At 39.0% G+C, this 22,903-nt stretch overlaps 1 protein-coding gene across 1 annotated transcript; it reads right to left on the bottom strand.

Annotated features, from left to right (window-relative positions):
- Nucleotides 1-14,854: 14,854 nt before the first annotated feature.
- Nucleotides 14,855-21,186, bottom strand: LOC5564263 (T-box transcription factor TBX6). The gene is made up of 5 exons (XM_001648547.2): nucleotides 20,362-21,186; nucleotides 19,053-19,212; nucleotides 17,201-17,468; nucleotides 16,930-17,067; nucleotides 14,855-16,425 (listed from the first exon to the last, which is right to left on the bottom strand). Exons 1-5 carry the CDS (start codon nucleotides 20,447-20,449, stop codon nucleotides 15,868-15,870), a joined length of 1,212 nt encoding a protein of 403 aa, XP_001648597.1. The 5' UTR covers nucleotides 20,450-21,186; the 3' UTR covers nucleotides 14,855-15,867.
- Between the last annotated feature and the right edge of the window lie 1,717 nt (nucleotides 21,187-22,903).

Here is a 22,903-nt window from a genome sequence, read left to right on the forward strand (position 1 = left end):
CCCTTATTCATTTGGATCGTAGTGCAATTCTTACCAGTTCCGATCAATCACGGAGTAGCAACCATTGACATGTGCAGTCAGTCTATGCTATGCTATGCTATGCTATTCTGGCCATTTCAAATAATTCATTATGCCAATCGGCCTTTATGCCAAACGGCCATTATGATAAACAACCATTATACCAAATAGTCATTATGCCATAGGTCCATTATGCCGAAGTAATTTATGCCAGATTACCTTATGCCAAACGGCCTTATGTCAAATGACTTTATGCCAAACGGGGTACACAATCCAAGTAATGAACTAGAATAAAAGTTAATGAGCCCCCACCAAAAAAATAACCTTGAAACTATGAATAAAAAGTGCCATAAATTCTATTGTTTTCGTTTTAATTCAGTATGGAAAACTTTTCGAAACTCTATTGTAAAGAAACATAGCGACCATGGTTAATTCAATTGTGCAAAACAATACAATAAGTGGTAAATAAATTGTAAGAATTTCATTTCGTTGATGGAAAATATGGTTTGCTTACAATAGAACCTATTGTATTTTGATAATATTTTTATTAGGGGATCTCCCAAACCGAAAATTGTGAAAATGGAGGGTTTTTTGGAAGGTATCATTGGAAAGGTGTGGTTAGAGACAAGCTTCGAAACTGGTAGGTAGTTTCGAGGTGAGATTCGTTTTGATGAAAGAAATTTGACACTTTTTTCTCCAGGTTTTTCCTCGCCGTAGAGCCACCAAAATGTGTGATATTTATGATTATGGATACTGCGAGCGGAGGGTCTTAGGGGTGTAGAACGGGGAGATGGCCGCGGTTCGACGCACAACTAACTTGGGAAAAGGTGCGGAATTCGATACCTAGACCTGGAAGTGAGAAACTCAAATCAAAACACTAGTTGAGAGATGTACACATATGGAAACAGGGGGAACGAAATGGTGTAAGCAAATATATGAGAGTGTTTATGTTCAAACAACAGCATTTCCTTTTGACAATTCATTGGAAAATAAACGAGTAGTTTAAGGTGCGTGAAGTTCTTGTTAGGATCTGCGAAGAGATCCCACACATTGCAACAACTACCACATGGTTTTCTCCCGTATGCTTTTTAAAATCCGCTTGAATGTAGTCGAGAATCATTTCGGGTTGGAAATTTTCTCAAGTTACCAGAATATGTTTTGTGCTTGTCTCACGATGTATTTTTTTTTTTTTTTTTTTTTTTTAGTTCTGATAGTTAACCGTAAGTATACAAAGACGACTAGTCAAATGTGCATCAAATATCAAATTTGTTTTTTTTTAATTCGTTTATTAGTAAACATTACATTCACTTCTTATATCTTGGTGTTCTGTGTTAGGCAACACTATTAAATTTGTTAATTTGTGCTTCAGTTAAGCACCTAATCTTGGTCTATACATTGAAAAGTATACCTTTACAGATCTAAAACCGAGCACCTCGATTATGATACTTTCAAATTTTCACGAAAATTAAAACTTTGGTCCCATATGCATTCAAAAAATAAACTCAATTTTCCAGTTTACCATGCCATGCCATCGTTGCCACAGCAGACCCACAGATGTTCCCACTTGTTTCCACAGTGGCTTCTGCTGCTGCTGCTGTTGTAGCACGTGATCCCACACACGAGAGCATTTAGCGATATGTCTATCTGCAGCACACGGACGTAGCAGCGCAACAAAAACTGAAAACCATTTATGGTAATAATTTTCGTTCAATTACGGCCGTAAAATGGTTCATTTTCTTTTCATAATCCCACAATATTGCTGGTGTTATTGCCCACAAGTGCCGACACAGCCGAAGACGAGAGGGGCAACGCAGAGATCATTCCATTAAGCAGATGTTGCCCCAAAGCCACCTTCTTTCTTACGAGCTGCGCTGAGCAAAGTTTTGTTATAATATGTTGCGCAGTCTGGCAGGTAAATATATAAAAAGCTTGAATGGATCACCCGAACAAGAAAAAAAATGGACCCAACCCAATCCATTTGAGTGTGTGTTGATGGGCAGGCAGGGATTGAATCCTGAGAAAATTGAGAGAATCTCTCACGTATCGCTCTCTGTAACTATCATAACATGCTGCACATTATGAGAGACTGTTTATCGTATACTGCTACAAGTTTGATCAGATTGGGGGGATAGTAGTGCATGATAAAACCCCTCTAAACTTGCTCCAAGCCTGGGGGACACTGTTGTTATTGGAAGTTCGTGGATTGTTTATCGGGCCAGTAAAGAAAAACACCTATCCCCAACGGTAAACAAGCGAGAAAAATGGATTTTATCATCGCTCTCTCGTTGGGGCTCTCGCTCGCTGCTTCCATTTATCAGACTTGTTACACCTTGCGATACAATGACGATCGTGGACCGCAACAGATGGGATGTTTTTCTTTGCTTGCTTTGATCGTGCTTCATTCTCAAATGAGAGCGAATTCTGCAACGCCTGTGGGCAGGACATCGGATCGGATCGCATCGCTATGAATTGAGTCCAAAATTGTATGTTTGTTTAACAAAACTACCGCAACCTCGTCATCACCTAAGCAGCATCTCGTCATCGGTGAGATCGCAACAAAGCCAAATCAGGGGAAGATGGTTCAAAATGCCAACTTGGCTTAATTTCAGTTTACAGAGATTTAACTAGGAACTATGATTAATTTCATTAAAAGGTAAACTGGACCATTTTACTCCAAAGAGTGCATTCCGAACCGCTTTGCCCTACGTTGCCCCTCAAATAAATCCACTTCGTGCGAATGAGTGGAGGGCGCAGGATAGAGAGATTCATCATCTCTAGCTGCCAATCATGGATTGAGTTGAGTTAAAACAAAAATCCCCAGCAAGCAGCAACAGCAGCAGGTGTGAATGCCGAAGTATGAACTTTTCAACCTTTTTCAACAGATCCCTTAATTATACACGGGGCAGGTTTGAGTTTCGAGCAATCCAAAACTGGATGGATGGATATTCGTTTCCCAATTTTCTGCAACCAAAACGTACTCAGGTTGGTTTTCGAAATTACAATTATTAGCTGCCCAATACTTTGTAGAAAGTGTCTATGGTTTGATTGTGAATACGGAACTAGGCAAATACGTGTGGCAAAGTGTTCAATATTGATGCGATTTCATATGATTGCTTTCAAATTATAGTGTAGATATGGTTTTTTTTCTATCCATGGGGAAGGATACCTACACATGGAATAACAGATCATTTGTGATCAATGTCCATCCCTTCCACAATCAGGCTGACTTAAAGTGAAACAGCTTCGAATCCAAACTCGCAAAAAAACAATAAACGACAGTACAATTTATATTTCAACTTTGTGTACCAGCAGAAAGTTTAAATTGTGAAGATCAACTTTGTATCATGACCCCACATTTATGGATCAAATAGTGTTGTGTCCAACCTATAAAATTCAATAAAACAACATAGAAAAAATAAAATTTTAATGTGAAAGCACGAAATGAATCGTTTTAAATTGGAACTTCGATTAGTGAACTATTTTAAGTGTAATATTTTCATGAGATTGCATAAAAAATGAAAATTGTATCAGTTTCTAAAAACCATATAACGAATCAATTTTCATATTATAAATCAAATTGAGACATATTACGGATCAGTGCACAAAATCAAGAGATTTTCAACTCAATGCATTTGTATTGCATGATTTTGCGAAAGTCAACAATGCGTCACACATTACTGCAAAAAAAATGCAGTGTTGGAGCTGGAAACAAGGGTAAAATGTCCTTTTATGGACAGTAGAGAAAGGTATTCCTTAGCCGAGTGGTTAGAGTCCACGGCTACAAAGCAAAGCTTAGTATGACAGCATGGTGTCTGGGTTTGATTCCCGGTCCAGGATCTTTTCGAAATGGAAATTTCCTTGACTTCCTTAGACATAGAGTATCATCGTACCTGGCACACGATGTACGAATGCAAAAACGGCAGCTTTGGCAAAGAATGCTCTCAGTTAATAACTGTGGAAATGCTCATAACAACACTAAGCTAAGAAACAGAAGAAGAAGAAAGGAATGAGAAATGGACCAATAAATAAAACCTGAAGGCGCTTTTCAGATAGTTTACACTTTTGAGAAACCCTGCTATATCCATTCAACCATGATAATTGTCCTTGTTTGGAAGCATATTTGATTTCTAACTAAGTTGCTGCTCAAGTTTTATGTTGTTTTTTTGAGTTTTTTTTGTGATACTGCATTGTAGTAATTGAGACATGAACTGTTTTCGCTCCACACTAAGCTTTTCACCCATTTGTGTTTGCTCAAAAATGAAATTTACAAACCTGGATGTTTTATGAGTTTTATCCTTAGTGCTATTACTGTGCCTGAAAATGTCGAATCCAATGCTTAAAATGTCAGAAATCTACATTCTTTGGAAATGATTCATAACCGTGGTAAACAATTATTTCCTGGTTGATATTATGGATCACTAGTTACAACTGCCAATATTCAGTATTTAGAATCAACAAGCAAGAAAAATATTTTCCAAAGATGAATTCATACTAAATCGAAGCGGATGAGCATTTCTTATGCTTTAATATTTGAAATTTAACACCTGTGGGAGTAATGAATGCTGACGGAACTTCTTACAGAAAATACCACACAATGATAGCTGTGTGGTAGCAACTCAACATTTGATAAAAACACCGTTATTCAGCGGTTTAATGTTGTGCTTAGTATTACAAATGGTAGAAGATAAATAGTATGAATTGGCAAACATATGTTTTACGTCAACGTGTATATTTTGAGCGAGTTTCCGATGTTGAACGCCAAAGTAATCCGTAACTGTCTGGGCATGATATGTTCATTATATCTGCTGATTAGTGCCTTTGAAAGCACTAGCAGGCAAACAAGTCGACAATTGTTCCAACATGTTATGGGCTAGGTTATATTTTTATATCGAAAAGATAAGCAAAATATACCTTTTATAAACTTTATTGACTTGTCCAAATCCAACGTGTTGTTCTCTCCGCAAGCGTTCCGAAAAACTTCATAAATTCAAGTGAAGCGGTTATTTTTTTTAAGTTTCTGAAAAAGGGAAGGAAATAATGACTTAATACCCATTCTATGTACACTACCCGTCATAAATAAGGACTCACTAAAACAAGTATTGCAACACTTAGTTGAAAATTTAATCACCCTGAAAAGTTTAGCATCACCTCAAAACAGGTAAATTCACATTGTTATATCTCGAGATCCTTACGACTTGCAAAGAAGCGATCTTCAGCTAAGTTGTTCAGGGGATCAAGGACATCCGGGAAGCAAATAGTTTGGTTCGCAATTTTTAAGCTAGGTGGCGCTAGAGAGCATATAAAATAAGTATTTTACACTAGTTATACATTAAGTGAATCAAACCTTAAACACTTGAATACGAAATGAATCAGGCATGAACGACTTTAAAACGAGTAAATAAGCTCTGAAGGGCTGAGACGTGAATTAAAATAAACATTAATAATTGAATTACGAGATGGAACAAAGCAGAATAATTGTAGTCTGAGGTGTATGACACCTGAATCAATTGGAAATGAAGTAACTCAGACACGATTCACTTGAATATGAAGATGAATCTTGATATCAGATGAATCGATATGGTACTAATTATCCCTGAAACATTTGAATATGAAGCAAATTAGATCTAAAGCACTTGAATATGAATGAATGGATAGATGTAAATTACTTAAATACGAGCTTATCAAAACAGAATCATTTGAAAATGAAGTGAATCTTACCTGAATCATTTGAATATATAATGAATCAGTGCTGCATTCTTCAAAAATGAAGTGTCACATGGCATGAATCATATCTGAAATTGAGCAAGAAGTTAATCGGTCCTGAATTACTTGTATATGAAGTGAATCTCACCTGAAGCACTTGAATATGAAGTGAACTGGACATGAGTCACTTGGATATGGAGCTTATCAAATCTGTGGGCTTCGTAGCCATGTGGTAAGTATCACCAGGCATTTAGCCACATCGTGCTATGGAGTGTGAGTTCGACTCCCGCCCGGGCGGAAAACTTTTCGTGAGGAATGTTTTCCGACTGTGCCACTGGGCGTTGCATGCTAGTCCGTTGTCTAGTGTGGTGCTTCTTTCAAAGGGCAACATGCCCACTGGAAGTATTAACGTGTCGGTGTCTGTAAAAAAAACTGAAACACTTGAATATAAAGTAAATGCGACCTGAATGCCTTAAATTTACTTTAAAAAAATCAAACATCAATCACTTTGATATTGAACTAATCAAACCTGAAACACGTACATAATGTGATTCAAGTATGAATCACTTGAAAATGAAGTGAATCAGCCCTAACCTGCTTGAACATGAAGTCATACCCTAAAAAGTGGAATATGCACCTACATTCTATATGAATCAAACCTGAACCACTTGGATATCAAGTAATTCGTACTTGAAATAGATGAATATTAAGTGATTCAGACCTGCAGCACTTGAATATAAAGCGAACCAAACTTGAATCACTTGAATATGAAGCGAATCCGACATGAATCACTTGGACATGAAGCGAATCAAACATAAATCACTGGAAATAAATCCTAAATCTCTTGAATATGAAACCAATCAGACCTGAATCACTTGTACATCGAGTGAATCAAACTTGAAACATTTGAAAATGAAGTGAATGAAGCATGAATAACTTGAAGACATTGGAACAATAAGTGAATCAAACGTGAAACAGTCGAATATGAGGGAATCAGATAAAAATCACTTGGAAATGGAGCTAAGCGAATCACTTGAATATGAAATGAATCAATTCTGAATCTCTTAATAATAAAGTGAATCTGACGTGAAACACGGGTATGGAGCGAATGAATCTTTTGAATATGAAATGAATCAATCCTGAGTCATTTGAAAATGGAGTAAATTTGACATTTCTTTTTTTTTTTTTTTTTTGACTCCATATTCAAGTCAAACCCGAATTACTTGAATATAGAGTGAATCAAATCCGAAAGACATGAATATAAAGAGAATAAGACATCCGATTCTGACATGAATCATTTGAATATGATGAATATGAGTCCTGACTGAATCACTCGCACATGTAGTAAGTCATACCAGAATCATAAGAATATGAAACAGATCTAATACACTTGAATATACAATTAGTCAGACTTAAATCACTTTAATTTAATATGATTCCGTCCCTAATCACTTCAACTTCCAAATGCCAAAGGCAACAGCATTCTGGAGATTCTATCTTATCAAATTCATAAAGTTTAGGTACAGTCATCCCTCCAGAAAGAGTAAAAGTTGATTTTCATGGCTAATTTGGACCGTAGTAAAATCAAGAGGTAGAGCTCATTTAGACATGATCAACAGCGCCACATGATGGCAAAATTATAATTCAAACTATTTCCTAGATGCCCTTGACTTTCCGAACAACTTTGCCGAAGAATCAAACTTTCTATCTCATCTGGTTCAAAAGATAGAATTTGTTTCATATATTTAATTAAATATGCGTACTAGTGCAACCTAGTGGCAAAATTAAGAACCAAACGGTTTGCTATTCGGATGTCCTTTACTTTCTGAACAACTTTGCCGAAGACTCGAACTATCTATCTCTTGTGAAACTCAAGCTAGTACTAGTTTGAAATGCTCAATTTTACATGCTAACTAGCGCCACCTAGCGGAAAAATTGCGAACCAAACTGTTTTTCTTCCGGATGTCCATTTTTCTGGAGATTTAATTTTTCAGGCAATTCCATTTCTTCGCGTTTTCTTCATCTGAACAAAAGATTCATAACGCATAACCATTATTTATAAATTCCGTTACAAATATTATAAGATACACCATGGAATAAATGTTGTTTGTTAAATTACTACACACAATCAAACTTTTGTTTTGTTTATCTTTTCGACAGCACTAGCTTTCCTGAGAGCATAAAGTTTAACCCGTATAGGCCTGAGTGAAAGCAAAAATACTGAAACCCTCACCGCTCAGCGAATTCTTAACGGATTCAAATGATTTTTTGTCAGTTCACTGGCCCACATATCTAGTTTCTGAAAGTGACCAGAGGAACTCGGAAATATTCCTGAGGCCGGAGTTATTCCGGCGAGTCACTGGGTCAGGTCGGGTAAAAAAGGGCTATTTTTTGGGACATGCCAAGTTACCTTTATTTATTTGCAATGACAATCATTTTAATTTGCATAAATCATTAAGATCTGATATTCAACATTATAAATGAAGAGTTTTGCACCGTTTAAAATATACTTGATGTGGCCCTTCGGATGTAATGCCCGGAAGAACCGACTGTAGATTTGTTGGATACTAAACCGTTTCAACTCTCGAAAAGTAGGAATCAAACATAATTGTGCACTAAAATGCGTTCCCATAAGCTTAGCACAGATGTTCAGATACAAATTGGCCACTTTATTGTAAGGTTGAGGCGTCCCGAAACTCTAAAATGGCCATTTTTAGGATAAATCAAATGCAGGACTCATAGTTATCCAATTCAATCGTTTCTCAAAAGGTTTACACTGATGCAATTTTCTTAAAATTCCGTCAAGTAGTGGCTACGTTATAGCCGATTCCGGAAATTATCTTTGACTTGAAATTTGCCTTCCTTTAGGGGCACAAACGCACAGTACCCTTCTCACCCGACCTGACGCAGTGATCCACCGGAATAACTCCGGCCACAAGAATATTTCCGAGTTTCTCTGACCACTTCCAAAAACTAGATATGTGGGCCAGTGAACTGACAAAAAATCATTTGAATCCGTTAAGAATTCGCTGAGCGGTGAGGGTTTTAAATTTTTTTTTTTCTGTCACTCAGGCCTATACGGGTTAAGCCAAGACTCAAAAAACTACTAGTGCAGAACAGATAAGCTGATTCAAAAATGTATCAGCCAGTAAATCAGTGCTGCATTTGAATGCGTTCATTTTGCGCTCCAGTTCAAACTTTTGAACGAGAGATCAAGTAGGCTTGCTCATTGAGCAGTTCAAAAATCTGAACCCGAGCGAGCTGAAAATTGAACTTGAAATGAACACTGTTTTCATGGCAGATACACGACATATTTCACCGCGGAAGTTTTGCTAGATATTGAGAAACATTTGAAATTCGATATATGTTGAGTGATATGAATGTATTATAGTCTGGCTGGTGCAGTTTTTTCGGGTTCTTTACTTCATTGTGCATTTTGAAGTGAACCTGCTTGGGCCGTTCTTGAGCAGGTGCAGAATCTTGAACAAGAGTTCAATGCTTGCTAGGTTCTCGTGCAAAATTAGAACGCGTTCAGTTCATTTTTGGCTCGCGTTCAGTTTAAAATGCATCACTGCAGTAAATGACTTTGCTCAGGCTTTCTCTAGATCAAACGCTAAATGATTAGCGGAATTTGGGGCAAGTGTGCCATAGAGGAAAGCGGGTCACGCTATGTCTGAACCAGACGATTATAAAAGTCGAATGCACATCGAATTTTTTCTCGCTAGAGTTTAGTATTTGTGTTATATTTTCATAATCGGATAGTTTTAAAATATTGCATCGGTGAAATTTTGATTTTTTACAATTTTTTAGTAATTTTTCATACTAAATCCCATGAAAATCAAGTTTTCGACGCATTTCCGCCCATACAAAATGTATGGAAAAAATTTCACCGATAGAATATTTTAAAACCTTCCGATTATGAAAATATAGACCAAATGCTGATCTCTAGCGAGAAAAAATCCGATGTACATTCGATTTTAAAAATCGTCTGATTCAGACATAGCGTGCGGGTCACACCTGCTTCTTATAAAAGCGAGAAAATATTTCCTCTTTGAGTTTGAAAGATTGATTCCCTTCTTCTTCTTCTAGGCATTTACGTCTGGGACAAATCCTGCTTCTCAGCGTAGCACCCCCACAGTTATTAACTGAGAGCTTGTTTTTGCCACAGTTGCCATTTTCGCATTCGTATATCGTGTGGCAGGTACAATGTTACTCTATGCCCAGGAAAGTCGAGGAATTTTCCTTTACTAAAAGATCCGGGGTTCGAACCCAGACAAAATGTGATGAAAATTGCTCTATTTTTTCGTATGTTTGTCGGCTTTTGTATAAATCACCAAATTTCAGTGCATTTTAGTAATATTTCGTAATTTTTAAATAGCATGGCGAAAGGTTAATCAGAAACAGATTTTTCTTATATGCGGTATTCAAATGTGAAAATTATTGTGGTTTTACTTACAAAATCCAGTTTATTTAAAGTCTACTCTTATTGGGCCATGTGTGCCACCTATTTGATGAGCGAAAATTTTTGGACTAAAATTCATGAAAATAAAAACATTATCAATGAAATCATAATCAAATAGGAAAATCTGACATTATTTCTCTCAAAGAGGCGTGTTGAGTGTTTTTTTTTTTTCTTATCTACATCTAGATTTTACCGTTGTTAAGTGCTGATCTAGTGCAATATTATACAAATCTACCGTAATCCATGGTATTAAAAATAATAACAATTTCAGATATTTGAATTGACTAGTAGAAAGTTCCACATGTTATAAAGCATCTCATAGAGACGGTCAGCTTTGAGATTTGTTTTAAATTACGAATTAGCATCTGATGTATAGAAATTTTCATCACACGCAGAACGTCATCCGACGTTTTTATTCTGTGCAAGACGGCGCTCCATATGGGTTGTATACACCAGCCATCTCAAATTTTCAGAGAAGATGCTTAGATATCATATGTTTTGAATGCTTAATGCAAAGCTGATGGCTACTTGGCAAGTTTACAAATTAATAATGATGCACTAGAGGGGCCTACGCCTATTAGCATGAGGCTAAATGTGTGATTTCAATAAGCTTTGGACAACGTTAGGAACAAATAGCTTTAGGTGGCACGCTTGCCTCAAATTCCGATATATTTAACGGAATAAACCGTCCTAGACAAGACCAGCAAAGTTCAATATGCGTGGGAAACAATAAATTGTGATTGAAAGGAGCATGAAAACATTCATAAAATGGGAAAGAATAAAATATTCTATCAGTATTTCATTTCATACAATATCTCTATCAATTTTTATGTTTTTTTTTCGGAAAATCATTTCCCAATTTAAATAATAAATTAAAAAAAAAAAAGAAACGAAAACACCTACTTCATGCGGCTGATTGCGGTTCTCAAACAACCTCATATTCCATAAAAAAAACGTCAAGAAATCGAATATGCTGACATTTTCATTTACCAGAATCATTTGAAAGTACTTATTTTGCTCATTTTGTCCTAAAAGTACTATTTCTCTGGAATAAAAAGGAACAGTTGTAACTGATTGCAGCTAACTGAATGTAATTTAACTTATGTGAAATAACCTGGGTAAAACTTATTATGGAACACATTTCATTTAGTTATAATGACTAGAAAATCTCGTTTTGCCCTATTTTAACCTTAAATTTTATATTTTGATATATAAGATATATATCATCTGATCTGAAAAATGTGATTGGATTTGGCACAAGCCTCAAAAAGAGAGTTTCAGGCCAAATGGAGTAAATTAAGTCGATCCAATCAAAGACTTTGAATAAGAATATTTTCTGGTTGAATGTAGGCCAAAAAAAAAATTAATTCATAGCCGCAAATCAAAAAAAAATATTACACAACTAAACGGAGCAAAATAGGCCTTTCCTCCATAGTATTCTCCTGTTGATTTTCTTTCTAATATAAAAATTCAGTTAGTCTCAATCGGTTACAACCCAAGTAACATTTTTACTTTTTTCATTTACTACAAGCTGTTGTTACCACCATATCGTTAAAACTCATTTTAGAACTTATTTGTCTTAATAACCTTAATGAACCTTTGTTAAAACTCCGTTAAGCCCGAAAAGGCCCACACTACAGGAGGTTGTTAAGACTATACCTTAAAACTGTTTCTAAACTTCTTAGTTTTGTATCGTATGAATACATCTACCCTTGTAGTATGCTATAAAACATTTATAAGAGCTATTGTATAGACTTATTGAGTTCAACTAGCGGTATTAAATCTTTTAAGATATCCTAATACACGGAATAAAACCAATGTTAAGAGCTTATGATTGAACAAACATCAACCGATAAGTTGTTTATAAACCATAACCTTTTTTGATATTGAAACCGTCATGATGTCTGCCGACTCATAATAATCAATTAAAATAATCATTTTTTGCATGGCAGAAAATTTCCTTACAATCGCGTGAAATTCCTGCCAATAAAAATTTACTGGTGGAATGAAATAAAAATTTTCGATTTACAGCAACGCGCCACAGTTACGACATCATTATTGGCTATCTAATATTTTACTCCATGCCATTTTCAGAATGATTTCATGCTCATCTCAATCGTAAATTGAAATTTCCCACGCATATTGTAATTATCAATCCGAAACGGCGACAATAAAAATGGTTTCCATCCAGTTAAATCTTGCTGGTCTTGTCTGGGATAGTTTAAGATCAATTGGCGATTATTCTGAACAATATAATCATTCATAAACGCTTTTGATCTTAAGAGCCCGTGCGCAAAACCCTCACTTTCTAAAATATTCCTAAATCAGAATATTTGTTCTGCACTAAGACAAATAGGTTTTTTAAGAGCCTTGACTTAAACTCAATGCACTCAGGAAAGCTAGTGCTGTCAAAAAGGTAAACAAATGTGATTGTGATGCAATTCATTTTATTAAATTTGTGCCGTTATGCATATGGATTGTTATAATGAAGCCCGCCGTGCTTGATCGGCTGTACTGATGCCGAAAACGGTAAGTGATAAGTGCCTGAAAAATGAAAGCTTTTTTCGTGTAGCTCAGCTGTTGTGTGCAGCATAGTTGTCCAACTAGAACGGGAAGTTCAGGCAAGCATGGGAAAAATATGCTTTATACGGTAGTCTGTTAATTCTTCGAGAGGAATATTTGTCATTTCTATGTTCGCGTTCTGATTAATCCTTAATTCACTAGATGATTATCATTATCAACATAATGATATTGATAACCACACGCAGACTGCATTCCAATAACATGCATCAGACAGTTGAGTTTTAAGAAGGCTTTAACATGACTTAGTGTAGTCTTAGAAGTTTTACCCATGCCTTGACAAGACAAGCAAGATGAGGTTTTATGTTTAGGTTTTAATAGACACTACACAGCTCCTTCAAAATATAATTTATTATCAACAAATGTGGCCAGCAAATAAGTTTTAACGGTAGCTCTTGTAGATATCTACAAAGCATTTTAAAGTGGGTTTTACCGAAAAGAACGTTTGGCACTTTGCAATGCTTTATTAAATCTGTTAGGAATGAATACATCTCTAATAAAACCTCCATAAATAACATCTAAGATCAAAAAGCACTGAAATTGTTACTTGGGAACTGTTCCGTTATTCCAGAATAATGGCATTTCCAGGGCAAAATGGGACAAAATAGGCACTTTTAGTTACTGAGACCAGTTGAAATATAATTTGTGCATTGTATTTTCCAGATGATTTCATAGCGGAAAAGTATAACTTAAGTTTTAAATACTCTCATAAATAAATAAAAATCAAATTCAAGGGTTATATTTTTTTTAATTTGTATTAGATTGACAAAATCAAAGTATGTACATTCAACTGGAAAATACTATGTATTATATTCCATTCAAAGTCTTTGGTTGGAAGCACTTAGTTTCCCCATGTTTGCCCTAAAACTTCATTTTCTTAGGCTTTGTATTCAAATCCAATTGCCATTCGATTTCTTGACGTTTTTTTATGGAATTTCAATAAAAAAACAAACGATTTTTTTCGATTTTTTTTTTTTTTTTTTTTGAGAAGCGCAATAATAAATTAGGTGTTATTTTAGTTTTATTTTCTCACTGTTTCCAAAATCTTTGTCTATGTTTATATTTCTTTTAAATGTAATTTATTTGATACAGTTGCCTCTATTGGATTGTTTTTAGTAATTACGATAGTGTCATTTTGAAGCGCATTTTTTACTATTTGGTGACATGAATGAACTGAGAATGCGATTCCCGTTTCAGTCTTTCAGTAAGAAATACTACTCGGCTGTGTCAATGGATTATGGTTTCCGTTGTATGGTGCAAGTTACAGGCTGTGCAACTAATAAATGGCTAAAGGCGGTTTATGTGTCTATATCATCTTCTCCAAAAAAGGCCTTCCTCCACAATTCGGGTGATGTATGAAGAAAGGGTGGAAAATAACGTCCATCGTCTTCACACTTCATTCGATCTCCACCATATCCCCCCCCCCTCCCCTTTCTGAGATGACGAACGTGATTTTTGAAGTAGGGTAAGTGTACCAGTTTTGGCCACCCTAAGGAAAAATATTGTTTATTTATGAATCAAAAGACCTTTGGTTACTGTCAATACATCAAACGAAAGCTTTCAATCCATGCTCAGCAGGGAAAATATAAAAACTAATCAGAAACTTTGTTTTTGTATTAAAAATGGTGGTGGCGAATACTGGACCACTTGCACCAGTATTCGCCACGATTTCAATTCCGGTTCCAGAATTCGCCACTTACGTTGATTTCTTATGGAGGGTGGCGAATCAGGAACAGGAGGCGAAGAATAGGTGCAAAGGAGCAAAAATTTTAAGGAAAATGATTTTGTTCTATTATTTTTTGAGAAAATTTTGCGGTTTACAAGAATGTTTCCGTATCATCTCAAAGCAATTTAGCGAACACTAAACAATTGACAACCATATATGTAGTAAAACGGTATGAAATCTGGGGTGGCGAATAACTGGTACATGGCGAATACCGGTACACCATCCCTAGGAGATTTCAAAGACACTTTTATGTTAAGAACCACACTTTACAACCGCCACCTGCTTTTCAAACTATTGAAATCCACATGGGAATGTGATATCGTGTTTTCTGCACTAGTAGGATTACGTATAAAAAAGTCAGTGTATCGAATTCATAAATGTTTATTTAAATTACAGTCTCTTTGTCTTCGGTTGTTACAATAACGAACAATAAATCCTACAATCTTACTGTTTTCTTTGAGGTGATTTTCTCTTTACAATAAAGCTTAATGCGATTATTTTCTAAGTTTCAGATTTTACAAAAGAAACATACGTTCTGTTTTCTTGTTCAGCTTTGAACTATATACAAACACATCTACCTATGATAAGCAATGCTCACTTGACTTTCAGTTTTGTTCTCATTTCTACAAATAATTAACAATTATGGTATTCGCCAGCAATTCTATACGAGAGAGAAAAAAAATCCTAAAAACTATTCATCTTGCACACTTTTTGGGAAAACCTTTCTAATCTTCGAGCATATTTTCCATGTTCTGTGTTTGTCCTCGCTCGTCGTAATTGCACACGCTACATAAACAGAGAAACGAGCTCACAGAGCAGAAGCGAGACAGAGAGAGATGGAAACAGAAAAGTACACATTCATCACCAACTCGAGATGCTGACTGCAGTCAGTCGTCGAGCGCTACAATGGCACCGATTCTTGGCTATGGCCAACCACTGCCACTTCTGAACGGGATTATTCTTCCACGTTGTGTCCCCTTCGAAATACCGGTCGGTCCGGAGCGCGTATTGTTCCGCCGGATTGCGGTGTTTGCTCAGCCATCGCTGGGACTCTCGGTCCCGACGACACCGCGTCCGGAGGGATTTAAATGCCTCCATTCTGGCGAACTGCAACACACCCGACGGAGATATGGCGACGGCTCAACAAGCGCATGCCAGATCGCATCCAGGTGTGAATGTGTGAGGAACTAATTTACACCCGTTTTTTTATTCTTTCATTTTGCTTTGAGTTTTGTGATTTGCTTTCTTGTGACTTCCTCGACGTACGGTGTACTCAGTCTCTTGGGTTGGCGTCCCCCCTAAATCCCCTCGCGGTTCGCGCCTGGGTGCCGTGGAGTGATTAACACCTTTTACGAGCGCGAGGGTGCTATGGGACGGTTTACCGGTCGTAGCCCAGGATCGCGGATATGCTGAAACCGAGTTTCTTGCTGGTGGATTCGACGGTTCGCTCGAGGGATTTGTGGGAAACTTGAAGGGATGGCAGGACGTTGAAGTCGCGTTTTAGATGATGCAGAGGATGATGGGCGGGAGAAATTGGATGATGAGGTTGCTGGAAGTACGGTAGCATGAGATCCATCCAGCCGGCAGCAGCAGCCATGGCAGGGTTCAGCATCTGCTGGTAGGGATGCGGAGCTCGAAGGAAGTCTTCGTGCGTTGGGCAAGGACTTCGATGGTGCAGATCGTCAACGTTGACTGGGGAGCTGGTGCCACTGCTGGAACTGTCACTCACGGAGATGTCACTGTCATCCAGCGAAGCACTGTCCGTTCGTTGGCGCTTGGGTTCGGGTCCGCATTCGCCGCCGGATTCTTCGGAGTCTTCGATCGAGCGGGAGCTGCTCATGAGGCCGGCTTTCCGCTTGCAGCGTGACTGACCGGTTTCTCGGAATCCCTTCGCGAAGGGGTTGTGGTCGATCTTCAACTTGGTGATACGATCATTCTGTAAACAATGACGGCAGAGGGAGAGATGAAGAACAATGAGATTAATTTTGAGCGAGTGGTGATTGCGGGTGATGCAAGAAGAAGAAGCCAAGAGCAGACGTAAAAGGATCAGACGTAGAGAAGAACGAGCCGAAGATGCTTATCGGCCAAGGCGGCAGTTGGGATTTTGGTTTGCGGTGGAATGTCGGCTGGGAGGGATTGCTGGTATGAAGTTAGTGTTATGGAGAGGGGGAGAGAGAGAGAGTCGATCCTCAAATGAAGTCGTTGAAGCGTGAACGGGATTTGCTCAAGATCGACAGGTTTTGATTTTGGGAATCGAATCAAAGCATTAGTGCCGCCCCTACCGCGTAAGATCTCGCTCTCTAATGGATCTGGAGAGTCGCTAAAAAGCTGTAGCACCATGATCGGACTGTGATTAAAAGGGTTTTTTTTCTTCGTCTACTTGGCGGACAGCGGATTGGAAGAAGATAAAGAGGGAAAAACATGACGCAGTGATGCATACCTGATAAGCAGTAACGGCGACGAATTCGGTCTCCGGGAAGGTAAATGCCGACTGTGGTGACCACGGGATTTGCGAAGGATCCGACGTTTTGATGATGTGGATTCGGGGCTGGTACTTGTGCATACTGGTGAGGACAATCTGGAATGAAAAAGAGGAGAAAAGATGAGTGATGTTGCTAGCGAACGAGATTTAAAACATTGTATACAGAACACAAATGACTTTTGTATACAGGGTTGAAATAGCAACACAGTTCATAAAGTTCAATACTTACATGTCCGTTGCTGTCCAGCGTGTTGTTGGTGAGCTTGACCTTGTTGAAGACCACGGGTTGGGACGTCCAGTGCGATCCAAGGGCCGGACTGTCCGGATGCAGGTACATCCGTTGGGGACTCTGCGGTTCGGCGCCACCGGCCGGGACCCACTGGGAGCCACTGAACTTGAAGCGGCAATCGCTGATGGGGATCATCTCAATCAGCACGCAGTAGTTTTCGTCCGCTTCAAGGCCGTTAATCGACAGGCGCATCGAGGGAAACATCCGTCTGTGAGTAAGAGGAAGAAGGAGAGAACAAAGGGAACAAAAGTTAGAGTGGTTGCCCGTGTTGTGACGCGTGAAGCCGTGAAAATGCGGATCGCTTTTAACACTTTCCGACCTTGGGAACCTTCGAAATTCATCGAGAAGAGAGGACCATATTAGCATTTCTGAGCCAATGATTTCACGCTTAGTTGCCTAGTACAGTTCTCCGCTGCACCGGGTGTTTTGCCTAATTAAATTTTATTTGATATCAAATTATTCGTTCGTTTTCCTATTCATCTTTCGTCTTACTTCATCTGAGAGGGGGTGCCATATTGCTGGACCTCTATTGAAAGAGATTCGAGGTTGCCGTGGATTAGAAGCTTTTGTGCACTTTTATGATTAGTGAGTGATCGTAAAAATTTAAATATCACTGCCCGCATGGGCATTCGCTCTGAACCAGTTTGCTCCGGCGATCCACGGCGTCTTGTGAAGATTTCTCGAAACCTAATTACTCTCAGATGAGTTCCGTGGGATTGCTACGCGAGAGGCTTGATTGATAAATCAGATCGTGTAAATTGGCTGCGTCCCGCGGGACTTAAGCTGATCGAGCTTTGGCGCCAAATACGCACCGCCCACCCGTTGCGCCGTAGACAATAAACACTTCGTTTCGGGCTCGGTTTCTTCGCTTCAGCTCCGGAACAAGTGCTCCTGCTGAGATAATGACTTCTCGCTTCTTCTCCCGTGTCTCGAAGAGCTGTCTCTTGCGGAGTTTTTGTAGATGGTAGAACATTGTGTGGATAGAGGTGATATTCTTGGAAATTGGTGTCAAAACTTCCTACACTGCAAAGTGATCAAAACTGATAAACCTGTTACGGATCACAGCGATCAAGGCGTCTGCTCATCCATTGACAGGATAAACACTTGTCGATCCACTTGAGTCTACTCTCAATACAGTGTATCTACGGTGGAAGCTCAGGCCTGGACGCCGGACAGCTCGAGGCAGATAAATCGACAAAAACGTCATAAATTTGGTCTGCATGCGGAAAAATTGGGTTTAATTTTTTTCAACAGAGTTCTCAACGCCAACATCAAGTTCTAGGGAATAGATGAAAGCACGAAGAATGAAAACGAGAGAAAGACGAAGTGCAAAACGACCGTAAACATAATTGGCGCCAAGAGAAACGAGCCGTAGTCTGCGCGTACGATTTCGTTCTCTCCGTCTGCTTCTGGTTTCATGGGATTGTGCGAGAAAGACACCGTCGCGCACCAGGAACCGGGCAGCAGCAATTTATGATTGTGCTAAAACAAAAAGGCACCTCATAAAACAGGGAAAGGAAAGCCGAAGCTGTGCGGAGAGTTATGATTTCTCTAGCAGTGGCGACGACTGCGCCAATGGCGGCGGCAGAAGTCAGCCGGGAAGGGACTTTTGAAGTGGTTGCTTCCCGAGAACCTGAGCAAACACTACACTGGCCAATAGGTCCCCGACGGTCGGGATCGTAAACGTTGGCGCCAAGCCCGGTCAAGTGTTAAAAGCTGTGTGAAATTCGGGTTTGTTCGCACCACGAGCTCCGATATCTGGATCAACAAAACGATTTACGCAGATACGTACCTTCCGCTTTTGGTGATGATCATCTCGGTTCCGATACGATGGAATTGACTCCAGAGTTCTTTGTTCTGGAGCTTAATGTCAACCTCCGAAGGCAACGGGAACCTTGGAGGCAACATCAGGGGTCTTGGTGCTGGCACCGGTAACATCGTCGGATAGGGATCTGTGGATGAAGGAGAGAATACGGACAATTAGTCAGATGTGTGGTACAATTAACACCTTGGAAGAATTCCGGCTGTAATGATCCTCATTTCACAGCTTAATGTGCTGTTTGCCCAAGCTATTCTAGTGTCAGAATTGTGAAAACATCAACTTCTAATTCTTTGTTGAAAATTGATTTGCTTCGCTTGTTGTAGCATCATCAATCAACTTTAGAAGAATTCAGCATAAGAAGAAAAGCCGACGGCACTCAAAGTGTTTTCTTTGTGGGTTCCGGGTGGTCCAAATTATCTCTCAGTAGCACGCTTCATCCCACCGCTCAACAGCGTGAATCATGGGGCAGTACAGCTCAAAACAAAACAAGCGAACATCGCCATTCCGGAAATGAGATTTATGATTATCGCATCATCATCATTGCTGTAGTCGTGGAACTCCCGAATACCAGGAGCAGTTTACCTAAGCCCAAACGGAAGCTCTCGTTGTTGCTATCCACGAATTACCCAGCAGACCCACCCTCTCACATAGCTAACTAGAAGCTCGTTAATACAAACTCCGGCTCCCCACTCCAAGACCCAGTAACGGTACTTGGCTTCCTCCTTCCCACCAGTCACGGAAACCGCATACCAACCCGAATAGATCGATTCATTGAATTACTCAACTATCCATGAACTGTTGTAACTCTGCATGGCTTAACCGTGCTAATTACAGTGTTTAACGGCGACGTTCGCTCAACAAGTCGATAGAGCTCGACTCAATCTGATTCGAGCTGCACGGAGTACTCTACTAGAAATGGTTCTAGAGTTCCGCGAAATTATGGCTAATTATGGGTTCCATGAACTGTGAGTAACGATAGGTTGCGCTTAAGGCCTTTACCACCATATACTCTCTCCACTCGCATTTGAACGAGTTTCCAATTAAAACATTACCCAGGCACGCTAGCAATGTGGTTCAGGTTTCCTCCGACGGCATATATGGCTATTGCCTTCTGAACCTGAGCAAGGAATTTTAATTGATAGCCGCTAAGTGGCATCCTTTACGGGATTCACCCCAGTTCTGTCAGGCGATGAAGATTGATAGCATTGACACCCGACATCAATGGTTTTTCGTTTACTTAATGTCGTTCAAATTTTCTAACCGATAAATGGGTACACACCTGGTAATCCTTGTAGCATCCGCTGCCGATAGATCTCCGTCTGGAGTGCTAAGTGGTGATGCATTCTTAAATCCATTAGCTCTGTCATGATTACTCGGGCTTAGTCTTTTCCTTTTGCTCTGAACACAATAATCACTTGTTTAAATTCGCTATTAAAACTCAAGTTCCACAGTGTAATCCTTCTGCGAAGCCACTACTCTCCACTTTCCCACTCAATACCTTCACTTTTGGGGCTTCGCTTCACAAGTCACGCAATGTTTTCGTTGAACTTTCCTTCCAAACACTTCGTCAGAAAAACTTCATATACCCTTCCAGAACTCGTCTATTCATAGTGCCGTTTTCTTCGCCTCTGAACAACTTCGCCACCACTCCTTCTCACGTCACGTCAGAAATTTCAACTGGCTCGACTATTCTCTCAATCAGCGCTTGTGGAACAGAACAAAAAATCAATTTTCACGATCTACGCGTCTGCGGTTCACACGTCCACCCACTTCCAAGTTCGCTCGACAACTGGTTTCCTCTAAAACAAACATTCGAGTGCTAACTTCTTCGGCTGCTCGTCTTCTTTCGCTCGTCCTCTGCTTCGCCATCTCCGCACTCACACACTCTCATCGGTCTTCACCCGTCGAAAACCTGTTCCCATCAATCTTTCTCTCTTCCATCCATCCATCTCTATAGTGCTCAACCCACCAGTTCTCGTTTCCATTGGATGCACTTTCATCGCTGCTTCGCCTGCGATTGAGGGCGACGTAAAACGCCTTGTAATCCAATACCGAAGCCGTTAAGACGACCTGAGCTGCAGTTTTCTTCATTTTCTTTCCCGTCGGATCGGCTGCAACTGGTCCAACCAGTTTGCTAGCTACCAACACTGATAAATCGGCTAAGCCCCGCCTCTCGCACTAACACCAACGCGATCGCTACCCATACCAGTCCGTGGCGAGATTGCTTCGGAGGAGGGATTGCGTGATTGTTGTCCACTTGCTCTGCTTCGCTGTTCAAGTATTGGAGAAGCGCCGACAGAGGGCGACGCATATCGAATTAATATTGTATTAAATGGCGTGAAATGTAAATAGCTTGTCCCTTCGCTCGTTTGATTCGTGACCGGTCTGGCGACCAATGATTTTAATGCGTGTGTCACTATACTGTGAGCTGTGATTTTATTCGGTTCCAATCTAGATGTTTGATTGGGGTTTATAGAACCAGAATGGATTGAAGATAAGAGGATTGACAAGAAGGATTTTTAAATTGGATCTGTATGGGAAAGCAGAAATAATGTGATAAAATTGTAGAGAATTTATGGACTGTTTAGATTTATGTTTAAATCGTTTTTTATTGCTATAAAAAATGTATTCCCTTTGTTAGTTGATAATTTATTGTGTGAGAAAGAATTTCCAGAAGTTCATCACAAGTTTCAAGCAATAAGAAATATGTCTTATAAATTTCTAATGAAATATCTATTATTAGGTTGCACATTAACTTTTTCTATATTTTTGTCGTTTATGTTATTATGATCTTAAATATTGGGAGAATCTATAAATGCACTTCAATAAACGATTGTATTTTTCAGAAAGTGATACGATTTTTTATTGTTCCATCAAAGCTTAGGGTTGTTTGCGTAGGCCTTAATTGGCGAAAATTAGGAAAATTTCAACCAGAGTCGTCAAGGCTTTTATCTTGTGGTGACTTCAAATAAACTCTGACGTACGGACTCAATATCTGGTTGTATATGCATGGCACATTATTTCAGTTAGATACATAGGCAGGCCTTTTAGAGCTGACATGCGCTTGGTGGAAACATATTTTAAGTTTTGGGGCACCCAGTGAATCAAATTGTCATTAAAACAGTCGTAAAACAAACAACAAAGCAATCCCGCTCACAATCGTTTATCCCAACATTTGCGGATTGGGATACAATCTCAAGAAAATGGGGCAACATTCTTGCAACCTTTCCAACTCGTGATAAATAAGTTATTTTAAACACAAAATCATATTTGTTGTACAGTTGTTATTTGATAATGTCTACGTATGTTTACAAATACGGATAAAGTTTTCGAAAATTGCGTTAAAAAAATTGCCTAGCGTTACGGATGCGGTGAACAATCATTGTCACATGCTGTTTGAGTTGTGGTAAACTGTTGTTACGAAAAAAAAATGGTGCAACAAGAACAAGAGAGGAAAATGTATTCAATTCGCTGGGCATGTCAAGTCAAAGCTAAAAGTTGTATTGTAGCTGCTAATGGAGTTTGTAAACGTCAATAATTCTATTAGTGACCCTTTACAAACACAAGAAAAGATGTCATGACATTGGTGCTGGCCACGTTGAGATGGAACTAAAGTAGTACAACCTTTTGTCCGGCTGATGGTGATACGCCTAGGCTCAAGTGCCACCGTTCGTTCTCTGAAACGAAATTAGTCATTAAAGCTCAGTTAAAAAGAAGGGCCAATGCCAAAATCATGCAGTTTCTTTCAAAATTATCAAATAATCGATACAAATAGATTAAACAAATCTGTTTTTTTTTTCGACGGCGGTTTTCTGTTTTGC

Source organism: Aedes aegypti, chromosome 2, assembly GCF_002204515.2.
Source record: "Aedes aegypti strain LVP_AGWG chromosome 2, AaegL5.0 Primary Assembly, whole genome shotgun sequence".
NCBI classification, from domain to species: Eukaryota; Metazoa; Arthropoda; class Insecta; order Diptera; family Culicidae; genus Aedes; species Aedes aegypti.